This window comes from Trichosurus vulpecula, chromosome 3, assembly GCF_011100635.1.
Source record: "Trichosurus vulpecula isolate mTriVul1 chromosome 3, mTriVul1.pri, whole genome shotgun sequence".
In the NCBI taxonomy this organism is placed as follows: Eukaryota; Metazoa; Chordata; class Mammalia; order Diprotodontia; family Phalangeridae; genus Trichosurus; species Trichosurus vulpecula.
In genome coordinates, this window is record NC_050575.1 from 292930429 (window position 1) to 292952138 (window position 21710).

Consider the following 21710-nt stretch of genomic DNA (forward strand, 5'->3'; position numbering starts at 1 on the left):
CTGAGTGACGTTCTAGAAAGATGATAAGTTGGAGGCAGTCCAGAAGAAGGCAGCCAGGAACGGTGACAGGCCTAAAGATTGTGGCATGTAAGAACCAAATGAGGCTTTGGGCGATAACGATCTTATTAGAATTTGAAGCACTGCCATATGAAAAAACAGATTAGACATTTTCTACTTGGCATAGATGACAGAACTGGGAGCAAAGAATAGAAATTTCGGGTTGATATAAAATAATAATAATAGTAATAATAATGATAATAGCTAACATTTGTATAGAACTTACTCTGTGCCAAGTGCTGTGCTGAGCACTTTATAATTATTATCTTATTTGCTCATCACAACTATTACTACCCCCATTTATAAAATGGAAAATGAGGCAAACAGAGGTTAAGTGACTTGCTCAGGGTCACACAGCTAGTGTCTGAGGCCAGATTTGAACTCAGGCCTTTCTGACTTCAGGCCAGGTATTATATCCACTGCGCCACCTAATTATCCCCAAACTATAGACAAATTTCCTAAAGATTAGAACTACCCCAAACTGGAATAAACTGTCTCAGGAAGGTTCCTCCCTCCTCCCCATCCCACCCCGTGTGCTGGTAAATGTTTAACAACTAGATAAAAAATGTACCCGCAACACATTTTAAGTTTAATCTGCATTATTAACATTTTCTCCGTCACTTTCTTTACTCTAGATGATCAGTAAAACTACAAGTCAAGCCCTGATTTGTAGCATTTATTGATTTACGAGTATAAACGGTCACATTGAAAATTGGACAAATGGCCCTCGAGCCCTCTGTGCTGGCTCCAGCATAACACTCATTTCCCCTTTGCTGGAGGTCTTGCAGCAAAGGTCAGTTGTCCAGCATGATATAGAGGGGATTCTTGCTTCTGCTATGAGTTGGACTAGACAGTCTTTGTGATTTTCTTCTAACTCTGTGATTCTTTGATTCTGTGAAAATACTACAATATGAGTGAGATCACTGTGGGTAAACCTGCCGAAAGTAACTCACAAAGGTTTGGCTCCTGCCCCCGGTTTTTTTTTTTTTTGGCTTTCTCAACTTTAAGCCTTGTCTATGTGATTGGGGTGGCTCAACACCAGAGCTACAGTCACCACCAGGTGATGCTAGAGTGCCCTTGTCCCACACTGTGCTTCTGGCTTCCAGCACATGCTTTCCCTGGGGTCCAAGATGGAGCCTCTGTGCCCAAGCTCACCTTGAGAATCAGTCTTAGAAATGTCTAGAAAATTAAATCTATTTGATATTTAAGATGAATCCAAGAAATAGGCTGAATAATCAGAGAAACCTACGTCTCCTCACTAAAATGTTAGCGGCCTACTAAACAATCACTAAATCGGTTGATGCTCTAAAATAATAACTGCCATTTGTTGAGCTTATAAAAAGCTTTAAGAACAAATTCAAATCCCAAAATATACAAGTGTATCTTTTCTCATTTTTAACTTTTACTAGTCTTATTTCTCTCCTTTTCGCCCTGTATTTAGCTTCAGTGTAGACCCCGGGCTCTTTTATTCAACCATTCAACTTTATTGTCCCCTTGCCCTCTCTCATCTGCCACTTGCCACTTAGTTCTGGGTTGTGAGGACTATGCCACACAGAAAACTCTCCAGTGCCACTGAACTAGATGAAAATGTAATTGGGGAGTGTTTAACAAAATAAATAAAAATATAATACAGCAAAGATATATTAATTTGTGGTTTTCTAAATCAATATGTTGCCCAGAGGGTTCAAGGTTGACACCTATGGCTTAGGGAATGATCCCAGGACTTTTTCTTGACAGCTGAGCTGTGTGACTTTGGGTAAATCATATACCCTCTCTGGACCTCATTTTCCACATCAGTAAACTGAGGAGATTGGGCAAGATAACCACATTAAGGTCCATTCCAACTCTAATCTTATAGTCCTGTGATCATTTCTGTGAGGCCTTCTGCTATCTTCTTTTTAAACAGGATCACAGATTATAAAGCTGGGAGGAACTTTAGAGGCCATGTGGTCCCATTTTTTCATTTTATTAAAAAAACATATTTGTATTAACAAGATTTTCTTTTCTCTTACCCCAAAGAAAAAGAAAACCGTTATAAAAATAATATGTACAGTCCTCATTTCATAGATGTGGAAGGGGAAGGGAGGGAAAGTGGTTCAAATTAAGTGACTTGCCCAAGGACACACAGGTAGTAAGTTAAGCTGCTAGATTTGAACTGAGGTCCTCTGACTCCAGATTGAGCATTCTTTGCCCATCGCCATTATTCCTTTCTTCTTAGGTCATTCCTTGCATGCATTTTTATCTCTTCTCAGTTATATCATCAGTCCTTTGTCCTCTTTTCTTGAGAGGGAGCTTAGCAAGGGAGGAACGAAGAAGAGGATAGAGGAGCAAAAATAATAAATGTCCCTAGAATGACAACCATTTTTTTTGCACTCATCAGACAGAGGAAATATGTGTGCCTTGTCACCTCTGTGTATTTACTTTTCTTTCTTTTTTGAGTGACCTCTTCTCTGATGTTTGGCAAAAATCTTCATATAATATTTACTTTAATTATCACTCTCTTCCCTCTTAACTGATTTTCCTTGTCAACCTCTTATAACTGGTATGAGATATGAGAAGAATGATTTCAAAAAGCCAGAGCATCCAAATTTAGTACAAAAATTGAACATAAAATAAACTGATTTCACTTCAGGAGCCTGAAATAGAAGTTTGTTTTTCTAATTTTCAAAGTGGCTTTTATAAAATGTACTTACTTGAAGTGTTCTGAGTATTAAAATCTACAAATCACTTGAAAATTCATGTAATAATCAGGTATATCAATGCACAAAATTTGCAAATTAGTCTTAGAAATGCCTAGAAAATTAAATGTATTTGGCATTTAAGACAAATCCAAGAAATAGATACACAAGTTACAGTTTCGTAGTCTGCACTGAATTGGAAGTGAACTCTAATTGTTGTTGTCCATGTGTAACTGAAAGTTCTAGTCTATGTTGGAATATTCCCATTCAAGTTACCCTATTCAGATCTTAAACTGCTTTATGGATTTCAATCTTTATAATATTTCTGATAAGGAAACTTTACTACAATCTCTTTCCACGTAGAAAAGTGAAACAGTAGTTATCTCTCCACAGAGTAAATTGATTAACCATTTTCATCAAATTAGCACACCAGTTCAGTCCAACAGCTTCCTGAATTGGCCTCTTATTTGAGTGAGTCACCTAGTTATTTTGGGCTCATGTAGATGGTCTCAAGGTTGTGACTATGTGATACTACAACTGGTTCAGAAAAATTAAGTCACCTGGCTTCTTGTTTTGTGTTCTTTCCCATCCCTCACAACGTACACCATCAAAAGGTTGATGGATTTTTTTTCCATTGAATTATTAACTTGTTTTGACGTTTGCTCAGGCGCTCCATTGATACAAACAAAATATTAAAAGAGTTGAAGAAGACCTCTGGCACATTGTGTCATGCAGATCTTGTATGGAGTATCTGTGGAAGAATATAAGAACTGAACAGAAGTTATGGCCGGATTGTCATTTGCAGCCATGAAAGAAACACACGGTTGCAACTCCACAGATCCACAGATGTATTAAAACCTAATGTAACTTTATATAGGCCATAGTTTAGGACATGCCCAGTCCTAATAGCACATTACCATAATGCTAAGAGATCAAGATTTTAAAGTCTTCATTCTTAGATTCGTTCTTGTCAAATATATCTTTAAGTCAATATAAAATTATCACTTATTCCTAAAGATTTTGAGATCACCGAATAAGGAAAGACAGTGGTCCTTTGATAATCCTACCAAGTCAGTTTTGTATGGGACATTTGCAAATAGTACATAATGTAAGTCAATAGAATATACCAGTGCCACCCACAGATTTTAAAAATCAATAACTGTAATGCTGTTTCTGTGCAAAATGAATGGGCAATTTTCATTATCTTCAGATGAATTCAAGTAGCTCCACTGGAAATCTGTGTGATCAGCTTGGGCATTAGGAAGAACAGGTTTCAATATGGCTTCTGTTCTTTGTTTGTTTCCCCCCCTTTATTTCAACCCCAAAGTAGGTTTTTTTGGAGAGCAGAGGAACATTAAACAGAAAGTCTCCAACTGAGTTTTTAAGGACACTACTGTCAATGTAATTGTTTTTCTCAATAGAAACAAACTATATTATTCTTCTAATATGCAGCGTGTAAAGTAAGGAGCACACCATACTTGGAGTCAGAGAGACCTACTCTGGAGTTCTGACTATGACACTGACTGGTGTGCAACTCCGGATAGCTCCTATAACACTGCTGAGGTTCAGCTGTATCATATGTACTACTGGAACCAAACATTAGACCTTTTGTGTACATTTTTCTAGAGACTGTGTCTTAAAGTGATTTTGCAAATTAATATTAGGTTATTCGTATTACTAATATATCAGTTATTAGTATGTTGGTTATTAATAATATGGTATTGGTAATATAAGTAATTATTGATATAAGTAATATGACTATTAGTGTGACTCATACATGCAAATAATCTCTCCTGGAGAGTGGAACAAACATCTTTGTTATGTTTGAATATAATGATTTTAAACGTCTGGCCTTTCACAAGAGTACTCTGTTTGAAGATAGCTCCTTGTTATGTGGAAAGATGAAAGCCTAGAATGATGGAGATGGAAGGTACCTAAGAGACCATATAATTCAAATGCCTTATTTTAGTGATAGGAAAACTGAGGACCAGACGGTGGAAGTGTCTTGTCCAAGATCACATAGTGGCAAAAGCCAAGGTTGTAATGCAAGGATTCCCAGTCCTTCTAATCCTCCTTCTACTACCCTGACCTCCCAGTCCCCCCCCCCAACTAACCATGTATATTAAAAGCCTAGTGTAACACAGTTATGAGCATTAATTCTGAAAGGATTCCTTTACTGTCTTCCTTGAGTCACTGTCAATGTCAGCCAAGGCTTTTAGCCCTGAATGTTGAATGGGGCCTTGCAAAGATGACAGCTCCTAGAAATTCTAAGGCAGGTAAGCTTCTTTTATGCTGTTGGCACTCTGCAGACTTCCAGCAGCTGTCTTGTATCTCCATGGTTGTTTGACCATTGTCTGGCAGTTGGTCAACACTTCTGAGATTTTTCTCTTAACGTACCCCATCAGGATTCCCCTTTTCCCTCTTATATGCCAAGCTTGGACTTGGTGATGTTCCAACTCTGTGCCCTCATTTGTATTTTTCATTAATTCTCCCTGGTCCCTCCAACACTTCCCAATCCCTCCCTTACAGGCAACTTCCCAACCAGAACAGAACATAGGAACAAGTGATACTGTACTTCCTGTATGGCCATAGAGTGCATTCATGACCATTGTCAACCATTTCCTGAATAAATGCATACATTGTATGGCAGCTAGGTGGCTCAGTGGATCTAGAGTCAGGAAGATCTGAGTTCAAATCTGGCCTCAGACACATACTAGCTGTGTGACCTTGGGCACATTGCTTATAGTACAATTTCAGAGTCAAGGTGTCCCCTCTACCCAAAAAACATAGCCCCTCTTCCTATTCCTATTGCCTTAAATTCCTTTATACCAGTGACACCAAGGACCCATTGAGGTGGTGAGGTTCAAAACAATCTTCTGATGTAGATATGCTCTTAGAACAATGTGATTTGTAGTCAGAAGATTGAGTTTGAATCAAGCCCTGTTACCACAGTCACTTACCTCTCTAGACTTCAGTTTTCTCATTTGGATTGGATTCCATGATTTCTGGGTCCTTTCTAGTTGTGTTGAGAGAATACTGAGGAAAAAAAAGTGTGTTTTATACCAGGCTGTGATAAGCTTTGTTGGACTAATAGAGGAAGTAAGCTGATACAAGTACTCTTCTCTCTCCTTGTAATTCAAGGAAGATGCTGATAATGTTGTTCACAATAATGTTGCTAACCCCTAAGTTTGTTGAAGCATATGACTCATTGGGTTCAATGAAGGCAATACCTGAGCTAAAGAATATCATGACCCTGCAAGTGCGAAGCTGCCTCAACCAGAAAGATTCCTCATTTTCTCTAGGACTCTATGACCATGTAAATATATGACAGATAAAATTCCTAATAGAATGAAGGGAGCCAGAATGGTCAAAGGATATGAACAGGCAGTGTTCAAAAGAAGATGCACAAGTCAGATCATACATAACAACCTGAAAAACCAAACTCTCTAATTATCAGAAAAATACAAATTAAAACAATTATATGTCACCTTTCCTCATTAAATTTGCAGACAGTTATAATAATAAAATTCAGCTCATTGTTGGAGGGGCTGTGAAGAAGTCGATGCACTATTATATTGTACTGTCAGTGGAACTCTCAGTTAGCACCAGGGGATTATAGAACCAGGGCCGGCAGGTACCTTAGAGGCCCTCTAGTCCAGCCATCTCATTTTGAGGCCTAGTAAGGTAAGTGATTTTACCCAGGGAAATGTAGATAGTATCAGATGTGGAATTCGAACCTAGCTCTTCTGACACCCAGAGGTAGTCCTCTTTCAGTTGGTGCAGTCTTTTGGAGAGCAATAATGCAGTGTACAATTAGAGCTATGAAACTATACCCTTTTACCCAGGCATCTCACTGGGAGGACTATACCCTGAGGATATTATTAAAAGGAGGAGCTGGGGAGAAAACCTACATGTACAAAGATATTCATGATAGAATTATTCATAATAAAAAAAAAACAAGAACAACTGGAAAAATGCTGCTGTGGCCACGATGGAAATTGAGAAGGTACCAACAGAAAAATCTGTGGTTCTTAGTCATGTAACAACAATCAGCCAACAGACCTTGGTTGTGTCTCCTACGTGCCAGGCACTGAGCCAGGTGCTGAGGCTACAAAGACAGAAATGAAACTGCCCTTGACCTATAGAGCAAATGTTCTGTTGGGAAAATTGCTAAATAACTTGTGGTCTATGAATGTAATTGAATGTTATTGTACCATAAGAAATGTCAAATGTGAACTATAAAAAGGAGATATGTGAACCAAAGCATGATGAAGACAGGAAAGCCAAAACAACTACCAATATTTACTATAACTATGTCAATGGAACACCAACAATAGAATTTTTAAAAATTTATGAAAGAAAATGTCAAAAAGTTAGCAGTGGATACAGCCAGGTTATTTATTCTTGTTAATGTTAATATACATATTTTTGAAGATGAACTATAAGGAATAGAGTTTACAGGTTCATTAAGTGGTTTAAAATTTTTTCTTGTTTGTGTTTAGGTATTTGTTTTTGTAGATGGTTACTAAATTTAGAATTTTAAAAATGAAATCATTAATGTAAATGAAACATAAAATCAAAAGGGGAAAGGAGAAATTCTTTGTCTCAGGAGGTTAAAAGATTGTTAGCCTCAGGTTTTGCTCTGTCTTTCACGGTTTAGATAACTTCCTTTTAACTCTTAATTAAACATATTTATATTAAAACTTTTTTTTTCTTTTTTTCTTTTATCTTTCTTTGTTTCTTTTTTCTTTTCTAGTAATGGTAATTTTCTAAATAGATAATTACTGCTGTAAAGTAAGATATTCAAAGCCTTTCCCTTCCTCCAAAATTGAACCTTAGATGGCATAACTCAGCTTCAAAAACTTAAACAGAGATATTAGTTTGAAGTGACAGACACTTCTTTACTCCACTCATCTACTCCTAGGCCATACTCCCATATTTGGAAGTGCGGGGAAGAATACTATACCCTGCCTTCTCACAAAAGCTCTATAGTTCACCCCAATTTTGTGGAATGACATAACCATAGAAATGTTGAGCTAGATGGGGCCTTGAAGATAACCGAGTCCAGTTCCCCTCATTGTACAAATAAATTCATCCCAGTCCGGAGAGTTCAATGACTAGTGACTGGTTGAGCATCACAACAGTGTTTGGGGGTGGGTATCTCCTCTCGTGAGAGCTACCAGCCCACTGTTCTTTCTAGCTGCTCTGAGCTTAGACTTTATTTCTATTGTGTTAAAGATATAGCTGTTAGCTATGTGCAGGATGCTGCCTCTGGAACTGTCAGTGAAATATGGAAATGTAGTGGAACTTCAATACCTTAGAAATCTTTGAATTTCATCCATTGAGGGCACTCCTTCCAATGACATAGGTCACTAACCTTCCATAGTTTAATGGATGTCCTAGATAAGTTGATGTGGCAAATAGAGAAAAAAAAACACCAACTGGTATCCAGCCTTCTGGTGATAAGCCCTTTCCACAAATATTGGGCCAATCCTTCCTACATCACACATGTGAACTCACACAAACATACACACACACTTTACCTATGGATCCAAGAGCAGGTATCATTGTTGAATTTTAGTAGAGATTTTACTCTGTGTGTGTGTGTGTGTGTGTGTGTATGCGTGTGCGTGCACGTATATAAATACACACACAAATGTATATATGTGTATGTGATGCACACATATAATACATACATATATATGTTGGTATACACACACACATTTATTTTTTTAGTGTCATGGACAGGGAGGGACCATCAGGGTCATTCCAAAAGTGTTAATTCATTGAGCAAGTGACCAGCGTGGAAGTTGGAAAGGTGTCAACAGCAATCTCTGGTCCTCCTTAATCAGTAAATAGGCCAGAGTGAGTGATAATGTAGGAGGTTGTGGGGGGCACAAACACATTAATCTATTAGAATAGGAGGAAGTAGCCTTCCATGCTGAACTGGACTGTGAAACATGCCCCTAATGTTGGCGTGATAACTGGATATACATATATATTTGGTACCATTGTAATCACAAACCAACCATTCTAAATATAGTAACATTGAGCACATGACTACTCATGTGCAGAAAATTGTGAACATGCCTTGCTCTCAGTTGGTTAGCTGACCTTGGTTTGCTCTATGAAGGCACATGGTTCCATGTGGAACTTACCTTCTGTGTAGATTCCAGTCCAGAATCCCCAGCGTTTTAACACATGGACCAAACCTTATGTTTCCTTTTAGAAAGTTTTATAAGATCTCAAATGGTTGCCCAGAATCTACCCCCTTGCTATTGTTCCCTGCTGAGCATTTAGGGAGAGCCTATGGAGGAGGAGAAAAAAAACCCACCAAAATGAAACTCAACATTTCTTTTAACATCTTTCCTTTTAAATGCATTTTTCATCCACATGCTAAAACACATATTATGCTGCTTTGACTCTTTAACAAGCACATTTGCACATCACATCAATTCATGTCATTTGCACAGCATGTGTGATCAAAGCTCATCATAGTTTTAAAGTCTGGCCCTTATCTTAGTGAAGCATAAGACAGTGTTTGCAGATTGATCTCAGAAATCAGATTAGCCTAGGACGCTGGTTCGTTCCTATAAAATGTGAGGATTACTGTGAGTTGTTCATAGGCCCTTAATCCCTTTGATCATTTACACTGTGTAGTTTTATACAGGTTGCTGTGCTTTGGAGAAATAAAGTAAAGAAACATAAAGGTGAATTTGACAGAAGCATCACCTCACTGTTTATCGATGCAGAGAGATCTTGAGTTTTAAGGGTGGCATCTATAAAAGACTTTGACTAAGCTGCTTTTAAGCCTTTCTGAATGTAATATCTGTACAAAGATTTTTGAAAAAAGAATATCACCCTCTAATTACTCCTATAAATTCACCCAATTTAAAACCAATAAAGGAAAGCATATTTCTTAACACTATAGCTGAATCTCTACATTAAAGTTAGCACAGACTCCTGATTTAGACCATTTCTTATGTAACATTTGCTATCACTTTATTGCATGAGGTTTCTAAATTCACCTTAGAGACTGCTTTCTCCCTTTAGGAACTTCCCCTGAAATTAGGTGGTCTGCTGTCACAAGGTCATGAAGATTCCTTAATTCATATGGCCTTGTAATCCAGACTATAAGCCATATGTTATATGTGAGCTCTGTAATGTAGGGAACCATGAATTTTCTGTAAAAGAACACTTTGTATATTTTAACTGGTAAATGCAAAAAACATTGACTATGATGAAGATAATCTTATAGAGCAAACTTAGTAATAACTGATAACAGAGACAATAAAAGTTATGACAAATGAGAAGCTCAGGTTTAAAGCAACTAACCCCTGCACAATATCAATCTTTTAAAAATGTTTTATTTCAAACTTAAACTCCAGAAACTATGAGAATTTCTACATATATATCAGAGCATAAAAAAGTAGATTATATGTGAAACTATGAGTTTTCATTTAATACTGCTTTTAAGAAGAGTCTTATCAATTCCATGTATTACTTCCAAAACTGTCCTGAAATTGTACACTTTTAGAATTATAAAATGGACCACAATGATTGGGAAAATAGCTATACAAAATCACATTACAGTATTGGCAAACATAATGCCTGTTATCCTAAGGTGGGTTTAAAAAATTAAAACTTAATTATCCCAAAGTATGAAGAGGATTGATATTCTAAGAGCACATGATAAACAGGCCAAAAACAGACAGAAATGTTTTGGGGTCAAGCAGTCTTTACTTCATTGAGCGGTAATAAAGGCTGATAACAGAAATGTACCATTAGATTTGTTAAATGCAACTGAAAGTGGTTTACCTCTGAATTGTGTTTGTGAAATGGCTAATACCCCAATAGAGGAATCAAAGGGTCCTCTCTGGGTCACATCTGCATGAAATCAGCCAACAATATCTCAATAAAGCACTGTTAAACAAATAGCCAAGTCATAGGGATTTGTTTATGGAAACAGAAGGATTTTGCCATCATATATTAAGGAAGTGCTATCCTTAAGGAACCAGAATTTGGTGATCAATGCATATCATGAAAGGAAAGGGTAGAAACTATACAACAGAACAATGTAGGCTACAAAAATTTAGCACCTGCCAAATACCAAGCAAGACAACCTGGTGGCTAGACTTCAGAAAGTTACTCTTTCGTGAACTGACACCAAATCCCCCTCTTACAAATATACACTGCTTTGAAAACCCAGCCAATAAACTGTATCTTAGAACTAGAGCATTTGCACAGAATAGGTTGTTTCTCACAATGACGGTGATGATGATGAAGACATCAGTGCAAAATGGTACTGTTAGGTGGCGCCATAATGCGTAAAGCGCTGGGCCTGGAGTCAGAAGGGCTCATCTTCCTGACTTCAAATGCGACCTTAGACACTTGCCATTTGTATGACCCTGGACAAGTCACTTAACCCTGTTTGCCTCAGTTTCTTCATCTGTAAAATGAGCTGGAGAAGGAATGTCAAACCACTTCAGTGTCTTTGCCAAGAAAACCCTAAATTAGGTCATGAAGAGCCCAACTAAAACAGCTAAACAACAAAAACTAAAATGGTAACATTCTCATTACTTCTTAGTTGTTATAATGTTCCCTTAAAGGGAACTTGATTCCTTCACTTAAAGGAAGGAGATTTCTTAGGCACACACTTAGCTTTTCAACTTTTATGTGTTTAATAAATTATACCTGATAATAATAATAATAATGATAAATCATGTTTAATAAATTGACTTATGTAATATTGTTATTTTATTACACTGACATGGCCCAGCCAGGAGCAAATTGTACCTCTCCACTTATTAAGGTTTGTCTTTATTTCTGTAAATAGTGTTTTGTCGTCATATTCTTATAGTTCCTCTGTGTGTGTTGGCGGGTAGATTACATTGACCCCTGAGAAGATCATAATGATGTCAGTAAACGGGCATCGTTTTGTCTCGTTGTCCCTGTCTTCATGCATTTAATAATTTTTTCTTCTCTTATTGTTCTTGTTCAGTCATTTCAGTTGTGTCTGACTCCTCATGACCCCAATTGGGATTTTCTTGGCAAAGTTACTGACATGGTTTGCCATTTTCTTCTCCAGCTCATTTTAAAGATAAGGAAACTGAGGCAAACAGGGTTAAGTGACTAGCTCAGGGTCACACAGCTAATTAGTGTCTGCGGCTGGATTTGAATTCAGGTCTTCTTGACTCCAGGGCCAGCCTTCTATCCACTGTGTCACCTAGCTGCTAGCTGTTAACATCTTTAGAACTGTCAAATAAAAGGTACAAAAAGGTAAATGGAATATCTGCATTGTTACATAATTTTTTTGAAAACAGGAAAAAATTCTGATTCAGATTCTAAGCATAAAGTCCCCTCTATGTTAATTGACATGGCTGTAACATATAAATAAAAGTTTTAAAAGGATGAGCTGGCTATTTCAAATTTCTGAATCTATGTTCTTGGTTCTGTTACGCTCCATCCCTGGAAATCTTTAAAGTCTTCTTTGATGGCCGATAAAAGATGAAAGATGGACTTTTAAAATATGGAGACAACATAACCAGCCAGGGGGCGGGGTACAGGTATCAGTTGTTTCATAACAGGTTATAAAATCATCGTACCGAGGAAGATGATGAAAAAAGTGGATTCCAGAGGCGTAAAGTCTTTGAAGCTAACATCTGGCTTTCTGATCCAAGGAGTATCCCTTTTGGGACAAACTTTGAGAATGGGCCAGCTGACGACAATTGCAGGAAAAAAAAAACCAACCCAGGAATTAGCAACACTAGTTGTTTACCACAGAGACAAATTAGGTGAAGAAAACACTTACTGCCCCAGTGGGTATTTGAACCCAGCCCTTGCAACAGTGTTAACAGAGTAGCAAATATGTCCCTCTGTTAACTAATTTATCTAATGTGATTGAGCTATAAGCCTGCTTTTTAGAGGCTTATGTGTCCAATGCCATCTCTATCAGCATTGCAGCTGAACTTGGACTGTCCAGGACACAGCACTTCCATTCATTTTCTGGGTTTGTTTGTTGTTTTTGATGTTCCAAGAACTCTTTTAAAAATTTGATTTAGAATTCCATAGTTTGATTGGAAATCGGGTTTTGACTTGGGTTTTTTGTTTGGGGTGTGTGTGTGTGTGTATGTTGCCTTTTTTGTCTGTTTTTGACAGAACATAATAAGGTAACTGTAATTTCACAGTCTTCTACTTGAAATCCCAGAAAAGCACAAGTAATGCCATGGAAAGATTACTGGTCTTAGAGTCAGAAGACCTGATTTTAGATCTAAACTGTACCACTTACTAGCCATGTGACTTTTGAAAAGGTGGGGGAGAGAGAGAGAGAGAGAGAGAGAGAGAGAGAGAGAAAAGACAGGAGAAGAATGGCACAGAAAATATTTATATGACCTATCTAATAAGGTTATTATGAGGAAATAATAATAAATAATAGCTCACATTTATAAAGTGCTTTAAGTGCATTATTTCATTTGAGCCTCACTAGGCTTTGCCCTAGTGGTATCCCCATTTTTCAGATAAGGAAATTGAGGCTTAGAGAGGTTAAGTGACTTGCTTAGGATCACATAGCTAGTAAGCATCTGGGACAGGATTTGAATCCCGTCCTGCCTGATTCTTAATACTATGTTCTATCCACCAAGCTGAAAGTAGTTTGGAAAGAACCAAGTGTATTTAAATATATGAATTCTTGGTTGTAAGTCTGTAAGAAGATAACTAAAAGCCCTTGTCTACAAATAACACAACAACAAAAACTATTTCAGATATTTTGGGGAAAATTGTTTATTTCATCCATACTTACCATCCTATCTTTCTCCTGCTTCTTGGTTTCAGAAACAAATACTAACTTTTGGACGTGTCTTCTGTTTCTTTCAAGAGAAAACTGGCCATGCAGAAACCGTCCGAGTTGTGTACCAGCCAGAATACATCAGTTTTGAGAATCTGCTCAAGGTCTTCTGGGAGAATCATGACCCGACACAAGGTAGAGTGATGAGTGAGCCAGTATTTAATTATCTTACTAATTACAGCTGGGATAATTAGTGTTTGAGCTGCATGGAAGAGATGAACCTTGAAATCACACAGGAGTTCAAGAATATGATGGCAGACATTTATTGACAAGGAAAAAGGAGAGAGGGGAAAAGAGGAGAGAGAAGAGAAGGAAAGCAGACTTAGTCCAAGCCTCCGTTCCCCTCCACCTCTCTATTTACAGCTGTCTGTGGTGGGAGAATTCCCACAGAGAAAAACACGAGACAGTAGAAAATCCATTCACCTTTGATTATTACATTATGCCTCCTTAATGCAGGCTTTTGTCTATGAAATTAGTGTCTTTTTTTCAGCCATTCTAAAGTTGTTCTGATTTTCATGCTTCCTGTTTTTCCTTCGGTTTAGATTTTTTTGTCTTTTAAAACACTGTTGTCAGATTTTCTGTATGCATAAGGAAAACAGAACTAAAAACATAAAGCACAGTTCTCAGGGGCAACTGTAGTGGGGCCCATGATGTTTATCATTCAAGCATCCTCCATGGAGGAGATTACACAGGGAAATGAATTTATAGCTGTGCAAACAAGGGCAATCATAATTTCTTCTATACTCTTATGTGCATAAAAGAAGACTCTTGTGTGGGTGAATACCATTATAACACCCAGTACACAAGACTTTTCTTGTTCTGGCCCAAAGGCCGTGCCAATACTGCTTTTCTGATGTGGTACTCTCATATAAGAAAGTCTGTTAGCTAAAAAATCCTATGTAACAGATGTGCCATTCACAGATCTCCACCCATTTGGCAGTTACTTTATTTAAGAAGGTCAGTTTCACCACAGTCCTGTTTGTATGGTATTTGCGTGTCTATAACGGTCAGTTTTGATGCGGCCTGCCCCTGAAAACCCATATTCCATTTTTGAAGGGTTCGGGGAGGTAATGTTAGTGGGACAAGGGATGTGTCTCTTGGTAAAAAGTACTTCCTGGGAAAGACAGGAAACTCCTTTGCTCATTTTGGTGGTTAGGATAGGTTTCTTGACTGCCCATTCTTAGACCCAACCAGCCTAAGCCTCTTGTGTCTTCAAGTTGTACCCAAGTGGTGATGGGATGAGTCAGTTCAAAACTTGTATGACCTGTGTTTCGGTCTCTCAGGATCCTACTATAAATTTAAGGAGCGATAATAATAATTGTTATACAAAATTATCATACCAATAATTTCATGTTTCATCTCCCTTATTGAATTCTTACCTCCATGAAAGGCTTACTCTGGTGCTTGTTAGAGCATGGAGGTAACCCTAGTTTCTTGAAGGATGATAATATAAACTATAGAATTTGAAAGTCCTTTAAAGATTATCTAGTCAGGGGTGGGGAACCTGTGGCCTTGAGGCCACATGTGGCCCTCTAGGTCCTCGAGTGCAGCCCTCTAGGTCCTCAAGTGCAATCCAAGTGCAAGACCCAATCCAAACTTAACAGAACAGACCCCCTTAATAAAAGGACTTGTTCTGTAAAACTTGGACTCAGTAAAAAGGCCACGTCCAAAGACCATGTGACCTCAAGGCTGAAGGTTCCCCACTCCTGATTCATTGATCATTTTACAGATGAGGAATCAATACTCACCCAGAGTGGTAAAGTAACTTGCATACAGTCACACATTTATTAAGAGCTGAGCCATGAATCCAGGTCTGTTGATCTGTTGACTCTATGTCTAGCGCTCCTTCTCCTATGTCAGGTTGATCATCTGCTGGTGTAACCCAAACTCTGAAAGGTCCTTTCAGATAGGGAATAGGTTGAGATCTTCACTGGTGGATGGAATACTCACAATAATGAGTTCACAGGTCCATCTAAGGATTTAAGTATTAAAGTGTCACAGAACATTGATCACAATCTCTTCTATTCAATAACAATGCCATGTGGAGCTAGCATGTGGTCTCATTCCAGTAAATCAGGGAGATGCCTGTAGATATCCAGATGCCTGTTACCATTTACAAGGTCTGTGTAATTGAGGATATGAAATTCAAATTTAAGAATCATTTATTAAGCACCTACTATGTACAGAGTACTGTGCTAAGAGAGAGTTTTAAAATATATTATTTGCCATCAATTTCTACTATGATAGAGAGAAATAAGATGGGCATGAAGATTCATCATGGTATCGTAGTCTGGATACAAATCCTGATTTCACCACTTCTTACCTGTGTGGTAGGGAGCTAGGTGGTAGAGTGGATAGAGTGCTGGGCTTGGGGTCAGGAAAACCTGCATTCAGATCCATCCTTATCAGCTTCCTACCTGGTGACCTTTAAAGTGATCTGGGATATGTGGAATTCTGGACAGGATATGTAGGAAAGGGAAATCATTTGGCATTTTCTGACTGAATGATGAATCTCTTAATGACATATTAGACCATCTTCAGTGATTGAAGTCAGAGTGAGCCCCTTCTAGTAGCATATTAAACTCTCACGGTCTTTGCAAGGTCCTTGTTATAACTGAGGCTTTGCTATCACAGTGGATTGGGCTCAGTGGCCAATATTGAGAGGCCAGGCAGTTTCAGAGGACAAGGGTAGATGATGGAGTAAAGTCTCGGAAGCAAGTCTAGGCTTGCAGGCTCGGCACCTCACAGAGGCTCAGCAGTAGGTAGCAGGCAAATATCCATTGTGGGTAGAGTGTAGTGTCAAAGGATTCTGGCAGTAGGGGATAGGCAGTGACCTTTTGGCATCAGGGACAAAGCAGGCAGTAAGGATCTAACCTCTGCAGTTCACTGTTGGTCTGGAGTCCTTGGGAGGACTGGGTCCTAAATACACAAATGTGTCAGAGAAGCCAGAATAGGAACCGAGTTATGTGGTTGAGAAGAGACTCGGGCGGGGGTGGTGGTGGAGGAGGAAACAGGTACCAAATTATGAGAATTAAATAGTAGACTGCTTTTCTTGCTTCCTCAGTCTACCCTTCAGACTTCTACCTGAGTTATTTTCCTCATGCACTATTCTGATCATGCACCTCCACTCCAAAATCTTAAGTGGCTCCTCATCTCCAGCCAAATCAAGTAGCATTTCCTGAGACTGGCGTCCGAGGCGCTCTACAACCTGGTTTCAGCCTACCTTTTGATCTTTATCTCACATTACTCCTCTTTTTAGATTGGACTTTCTAGCCAAACTGAACTATACCCCAATCCTTCTTGAATTGGTCCCTTGGTACATTTATCTTGGACAGGAACTGTAAATAGCAGTGAGCGAGGCCCAAAATTGAGTAGGAAAATAGGTTCAGTTGCATTTGAAGATAGAGCAACTCTTTTGATGACCTACCTCAAAACACATTAATGTATGTATATGTACGTGTGTATGCATTTATGTATATAGATTCTTCCAGTGATGTAATATGCCTCAAACCAAAGAAGCCCATAATCTCAGAAAATTCAAATCAGCAGTGAACCTAAAAGTTAATAATGGAGGCATTATAGGTTTAGTAGGCTAAAGCAGATTGCCAACAGTGACTTGCCAATAAGAAATGGCTTAAAAGGCTCCATTAAAGAAATGGATGGCTAGAAAAGGAAGTGAGCCAATCACATAACAGGGGGAGGAAAGCTGTAATATTGCGTAGGTATCTGTGAAATACCGAAAGGATCTCAGAAAGGATCACTGTTGATGATTTATGGGAGGACAAGCATTAGATCTGAATAGGAGAAGAAGGCATGGCTCTGCATCAGTGGAGGGAGACCTTATGTTAGTGAAATTGTGAATCCATAGGAATTTCAGTATCATATAATATGTGATTTGCTTCACTTCTCCAGGGGGCAACCAGTGAATTTGGGTTTGGGGGAGAGGGTAGAGAAAGGAGTGGGATGAAGGAGGGATAAGGAGATAGAGAAAAGGAGAAAGGAAGGAATAAGAGGTGAGGATTTTTCTTCTCCACACACATGTAACAAAACATTCCCAAATGCAGAGGAAAGAAGAGAGCTCAGCATGACTTCCACAGTGAAAAATCAGTAGGCTAAATTAAAATATATATGTTTTCTTTCTGTGACTTTCTTACTAAGTTGGCAAGCAGCTCTGCCACATTAATGTCGCAACTTTGTGGTGTTCAACATTTTTAGTTAGTGGGTATTTTTTATTAGTCTCTAGTTTTGAAGGACTGTACTTTTTTTAGACAGTGTATGAGGAATCTATCATCTGCAAATAATTAGACACTGGAAATTGCATTGTATTGCTAATGAGCAGATGTGTATACTTATAGGGGAAGAACAGCTGCACACACATAAAATGCTAAAACAACCCCAAACCAGCATTATGTATTCTGAGAGAAGTTGCATCTTCATTTAAGAATCTCAGAACCAGAAAATTGGGGGGGGGGGAGAAAATTTGGCCATTTCTGATATTCTGCACTATTATTGTACTTTTTCAAGGGATAGAGTATCTAACGTACTTTATTTAGCACCTTTTCTTAGTATTCCTAGTGGTAACAAGAGTTTGATGTGCCCATATTACTGCAAAATGTGACAAAAGCAAGAAAGAGGCTATTTAAATTTATGAATAATGACATTGAAATATTTTCATTAATAGAATATCAGACCCAATACACTCCATCAATTCCATAGTGCTTATTATTTCCACAAATAGTGAGGAAGAAAGTCTGATGATCTCGTGAGAAAGCCGAAGACTGGGAGGAACTTCAGACCCTTTAAAAAATAATACGGTACAGAACAATTCGAATAAAACGAAATGAGGTGAAGAAGATGACTAGAATTCATCTAAAAGCTGGATAAATTAGATAAAAGTTGTGGTTAGATTGTGATGAAATAGTAATGACAAGATTTGGAAATTCTTAAGGATTTTGCATTGATTGCTGAAGGAGCCAGCAGTGACCGTGAGGATAATGCCTCACGTTTACATAATGCTTTCAGGTTTGCAAAACACTTTTCACCAAGCACTTCTGTGAAACAGGTAGTACAGTTATTACTGTTTCAATTTTACGGGTGAGGAAGATGAGGCTCCAGTAGGTAAAGGAACTTGCTCTTGATCTGACACCTAGTTAACCATCTGAGGCAGAATCCAAATCCGGGCCTCCCAAGGTCAAGGGCTGCCTATGCTGCCCCTTAGATAATATGAATCTTCCTGGTATGAACTCTGCTTTGCTCTGTACCTACTCATGCAGCATGGATCCTTATTAATATATTTTAAATGTCATTTAAATATCTCAAATTGTATTAGATGATACTCCGCTGTAGGGGAAAACCTTAGTCTTGACCCTGCCATTTCCTTCATGTATGTCCTTGGACAAATCACTTAGTTCCTCAGTTTCCTCATCAGTGAAATGGAGATTGCAGCAATTCTGCCACATACCACACTAGGTTGTTGCACGGATCAAATAATGTCGTCTGTAGACACACTTTGTAATGAAGTGCCACGTAAATGTGAGTCGTGGTCATGATGACAGTTATTTTGACGGTCATATCCTCTATTGTTACTTGGTGTTTTGTAATAATGATAAAAATATATTGGTTAGGCGGGGGAGGGGGGCAGGGCATTGAAGGAACTCTGATGATTGTAGTTCTTTTCTTTTTCTCACTTCTGTTAAGTCATCTCATCCATTGTGCTTTACTTCTCAGGCAGATTAGAACTAGTGGTGCAATGGATAGAGCACAGGGCTTGGAGTCAGGAAGACTCATCCTCCTGAGTTCAAATGTGGCCTCAGACACTTACTAGCTGTGTGACCCTGGGCAAGTCACTTAACCCTGTTTGCCTCCATTGCCTCATCTGTAAAGTGAGCTGGAGAAGGAAGTGGCAAACCAGTCCAGTATCTTTGCCAAGAAAACCCCAAACCGGGTCACAAAGAGTCAGACACAACTGAAATGACTGAGCCACAACGGATTAGAAATGGAAACCAAAGGCTTAACATTTAAGCAAGAACGTCCGCACTCTTTGGGGTTCCTTGGTCTGTCAGCAATCATAAAATCTTAGGATTTTTGTCTCGACCTTAGAGGTGTCATATATTCCCACATGGGCTTTGGGGTCTCATTAAGAAACTTAGTTTCTAATCAGATGTGCTTCTCTCTGCTGTCCCACACACTGGAAAGTCTAGAATTGCTCCCATCCAACCACTGTTAACATATGCTTATAACAGTTTACAGATGAAGAAACTGAACCCTAGAGAGGGGAAGTGACTTGGTAAAAGTCACAGCCAGTAAGTTGCAAAACTCATTAGGATTTGAACCCAGGTCTTTGGACTACAAATACACTGATCTTTCTATGCCCTTGAATGTTTCAGAAAAAGACGAGAGGGTTGAAACAGTAGTAAACAACACTTTTCTGTGAGGAAATAAGGACTGTGCACAGAGTTTATGTTTTGAATTTAAAATGAGGTGTTATCAAATTCAAATAGACAGAATTAATTTTATAACTAGGTAGAGTTAGATCGCTCCATATTAATAAGCCTTGTCTAAAGCACGTAAGCTGTGTTTTATGCGTAATGAGCTGTATGAGGGCAAGGCTACACTTCCCAGTGGGCTCAGTGCCAGTCAGAGACCCATCTGATTAGGAAGTACTTTTCTCATGAGGATCATGGCCCAAGAGAAGGATCCGCATGCAAGTAGGGGTACATGAAGGAATACAGCCGCAGTATAGCCTGTCTGCTGACTATTGAGAGAATGCTGAGGAGAGGAGAGGAGAGGAGAGGAAAGGAAAGAGACGACAGAAGAGGAGAGAAAGCTAGACACAAAAAGACAGAGACACACAGAGACAAAGACGGAGATAGACACTTCCTGCTACAAATGAGATAGGAGAGACTTGCATATTCTCCAGGTAGAGATCGATATATACTATGAGGATTAGGGACTCATCCCTGAATGAATAATATTGGAAAATGATGTCCTTGAAGAGACACATTCTAGTATGAGGAAGACATAGCTAATATCTCTGAGGATGCTGGCCCAAAGGTTGGAAGAATATATTCATTGCAGCATCTGGGTCTCTGAATTGACAGTCCTCCAGTTTTTACCATTGCAATCACAGTAGGAGTTTCTCTCTCTCTCTCTCTCTCTCTCTCTCTCTCTCTCTCTCTCTCTCTCTCTCTCTCTCTCTCTCTCTCTCCCTCTCTCCCCCTCCCTCTCCCCCTCTCTCTCCCTCTCTCTCCCCCCCACCTCTCTCTCTCTGTCTCTCTCTCTTTCTGTCTCTCTCTCTCTCTCTCTCTCTCTCTGTCTCTCTCTCTCTCCTCTCTCTCTCTCTCTCTCTCTCTCTCTTTCTCTTTCTCTCTTTCTCTCTCTCTCTCTCTCTCTCTCTCTCTCTCTCTCTCTCTCTCTCTTTCTCTTTCTCTTTCTCTTCCTCTTTCTCTCTCTCTTTCTCTCTCTCTCTCACCCTCTTACCCCCCCACCCCAAGATAAATGTCTACTATCATCCTTTTTTCACCGGATGCTCTCTTAATCTTCCTTCCTCTCCCTTTCCATTTCCTCTATATCCTTGTGGTGAGGAAAATCATGTAAAAAGGCACGGTCTCATAGGATTTGAAGTCTCAGCTCATCTGTATTTGAAGCCTTTTTCATGGGCCTAGGGATTCATGGGAGTTGTAGTTCTTAATCAGATGGGCTTCTGCCTACTGCTCAGCACACTGGAAAGTATGAGTGTGTTCTCATCTAAATATATATGATTAAATAGATGGTTATGACATGTTATATTCAGATGTGCCATATATATTTGCCAAAATGCAATATTATAGTAGCTTACATCATGTAAGGCTCTACAATTATAAAGATCTTTCACATACATTAGCTTATTTGATCCTCGCAACAACCCTGTGAGGTAAGTAGGACATGTAGCATGTTATTAAAAATATAGGCTACATTTGCCCGCTAAATATGGTTGGCTTGTCCAAAATCTAAACACAGCCTAAAATTACAATACAATTAGCTTTTGTCTACCATTGTCTCATTTTCTCTGGGTATGAATCTCAAATTTGTAGTTGGTCACACAAGGTTGTTTTGTTCCCCTCTTCCTCCTTCTCCCATCAAATTAAGGTTTT

The 21710-nt window shown here is 38.8% G+C and overlaps 1 protein-coding gene across 1 annotated transcript in view; it reads left to right on the top strand.

Annotated features, from left to right (window-relative positions):
* MSRA (methionine sulfoxide reductase A) overlaps window positions 1-21710 on the top strand; it is a 558760-nt gene that overhangs the window by 366955 nt on the left and 170095 nt on the right. The window contains exon 4 of the mRNA XM_036750478.1: window positions 13609-13713. Within this exon, the coding sequence (XP_036606373.1) occupies window positions 13609-13713 (105 nt within the window). The remainder of the gene's footprint in view (window positions 1-13608; window positions 13714-21710) is intronic.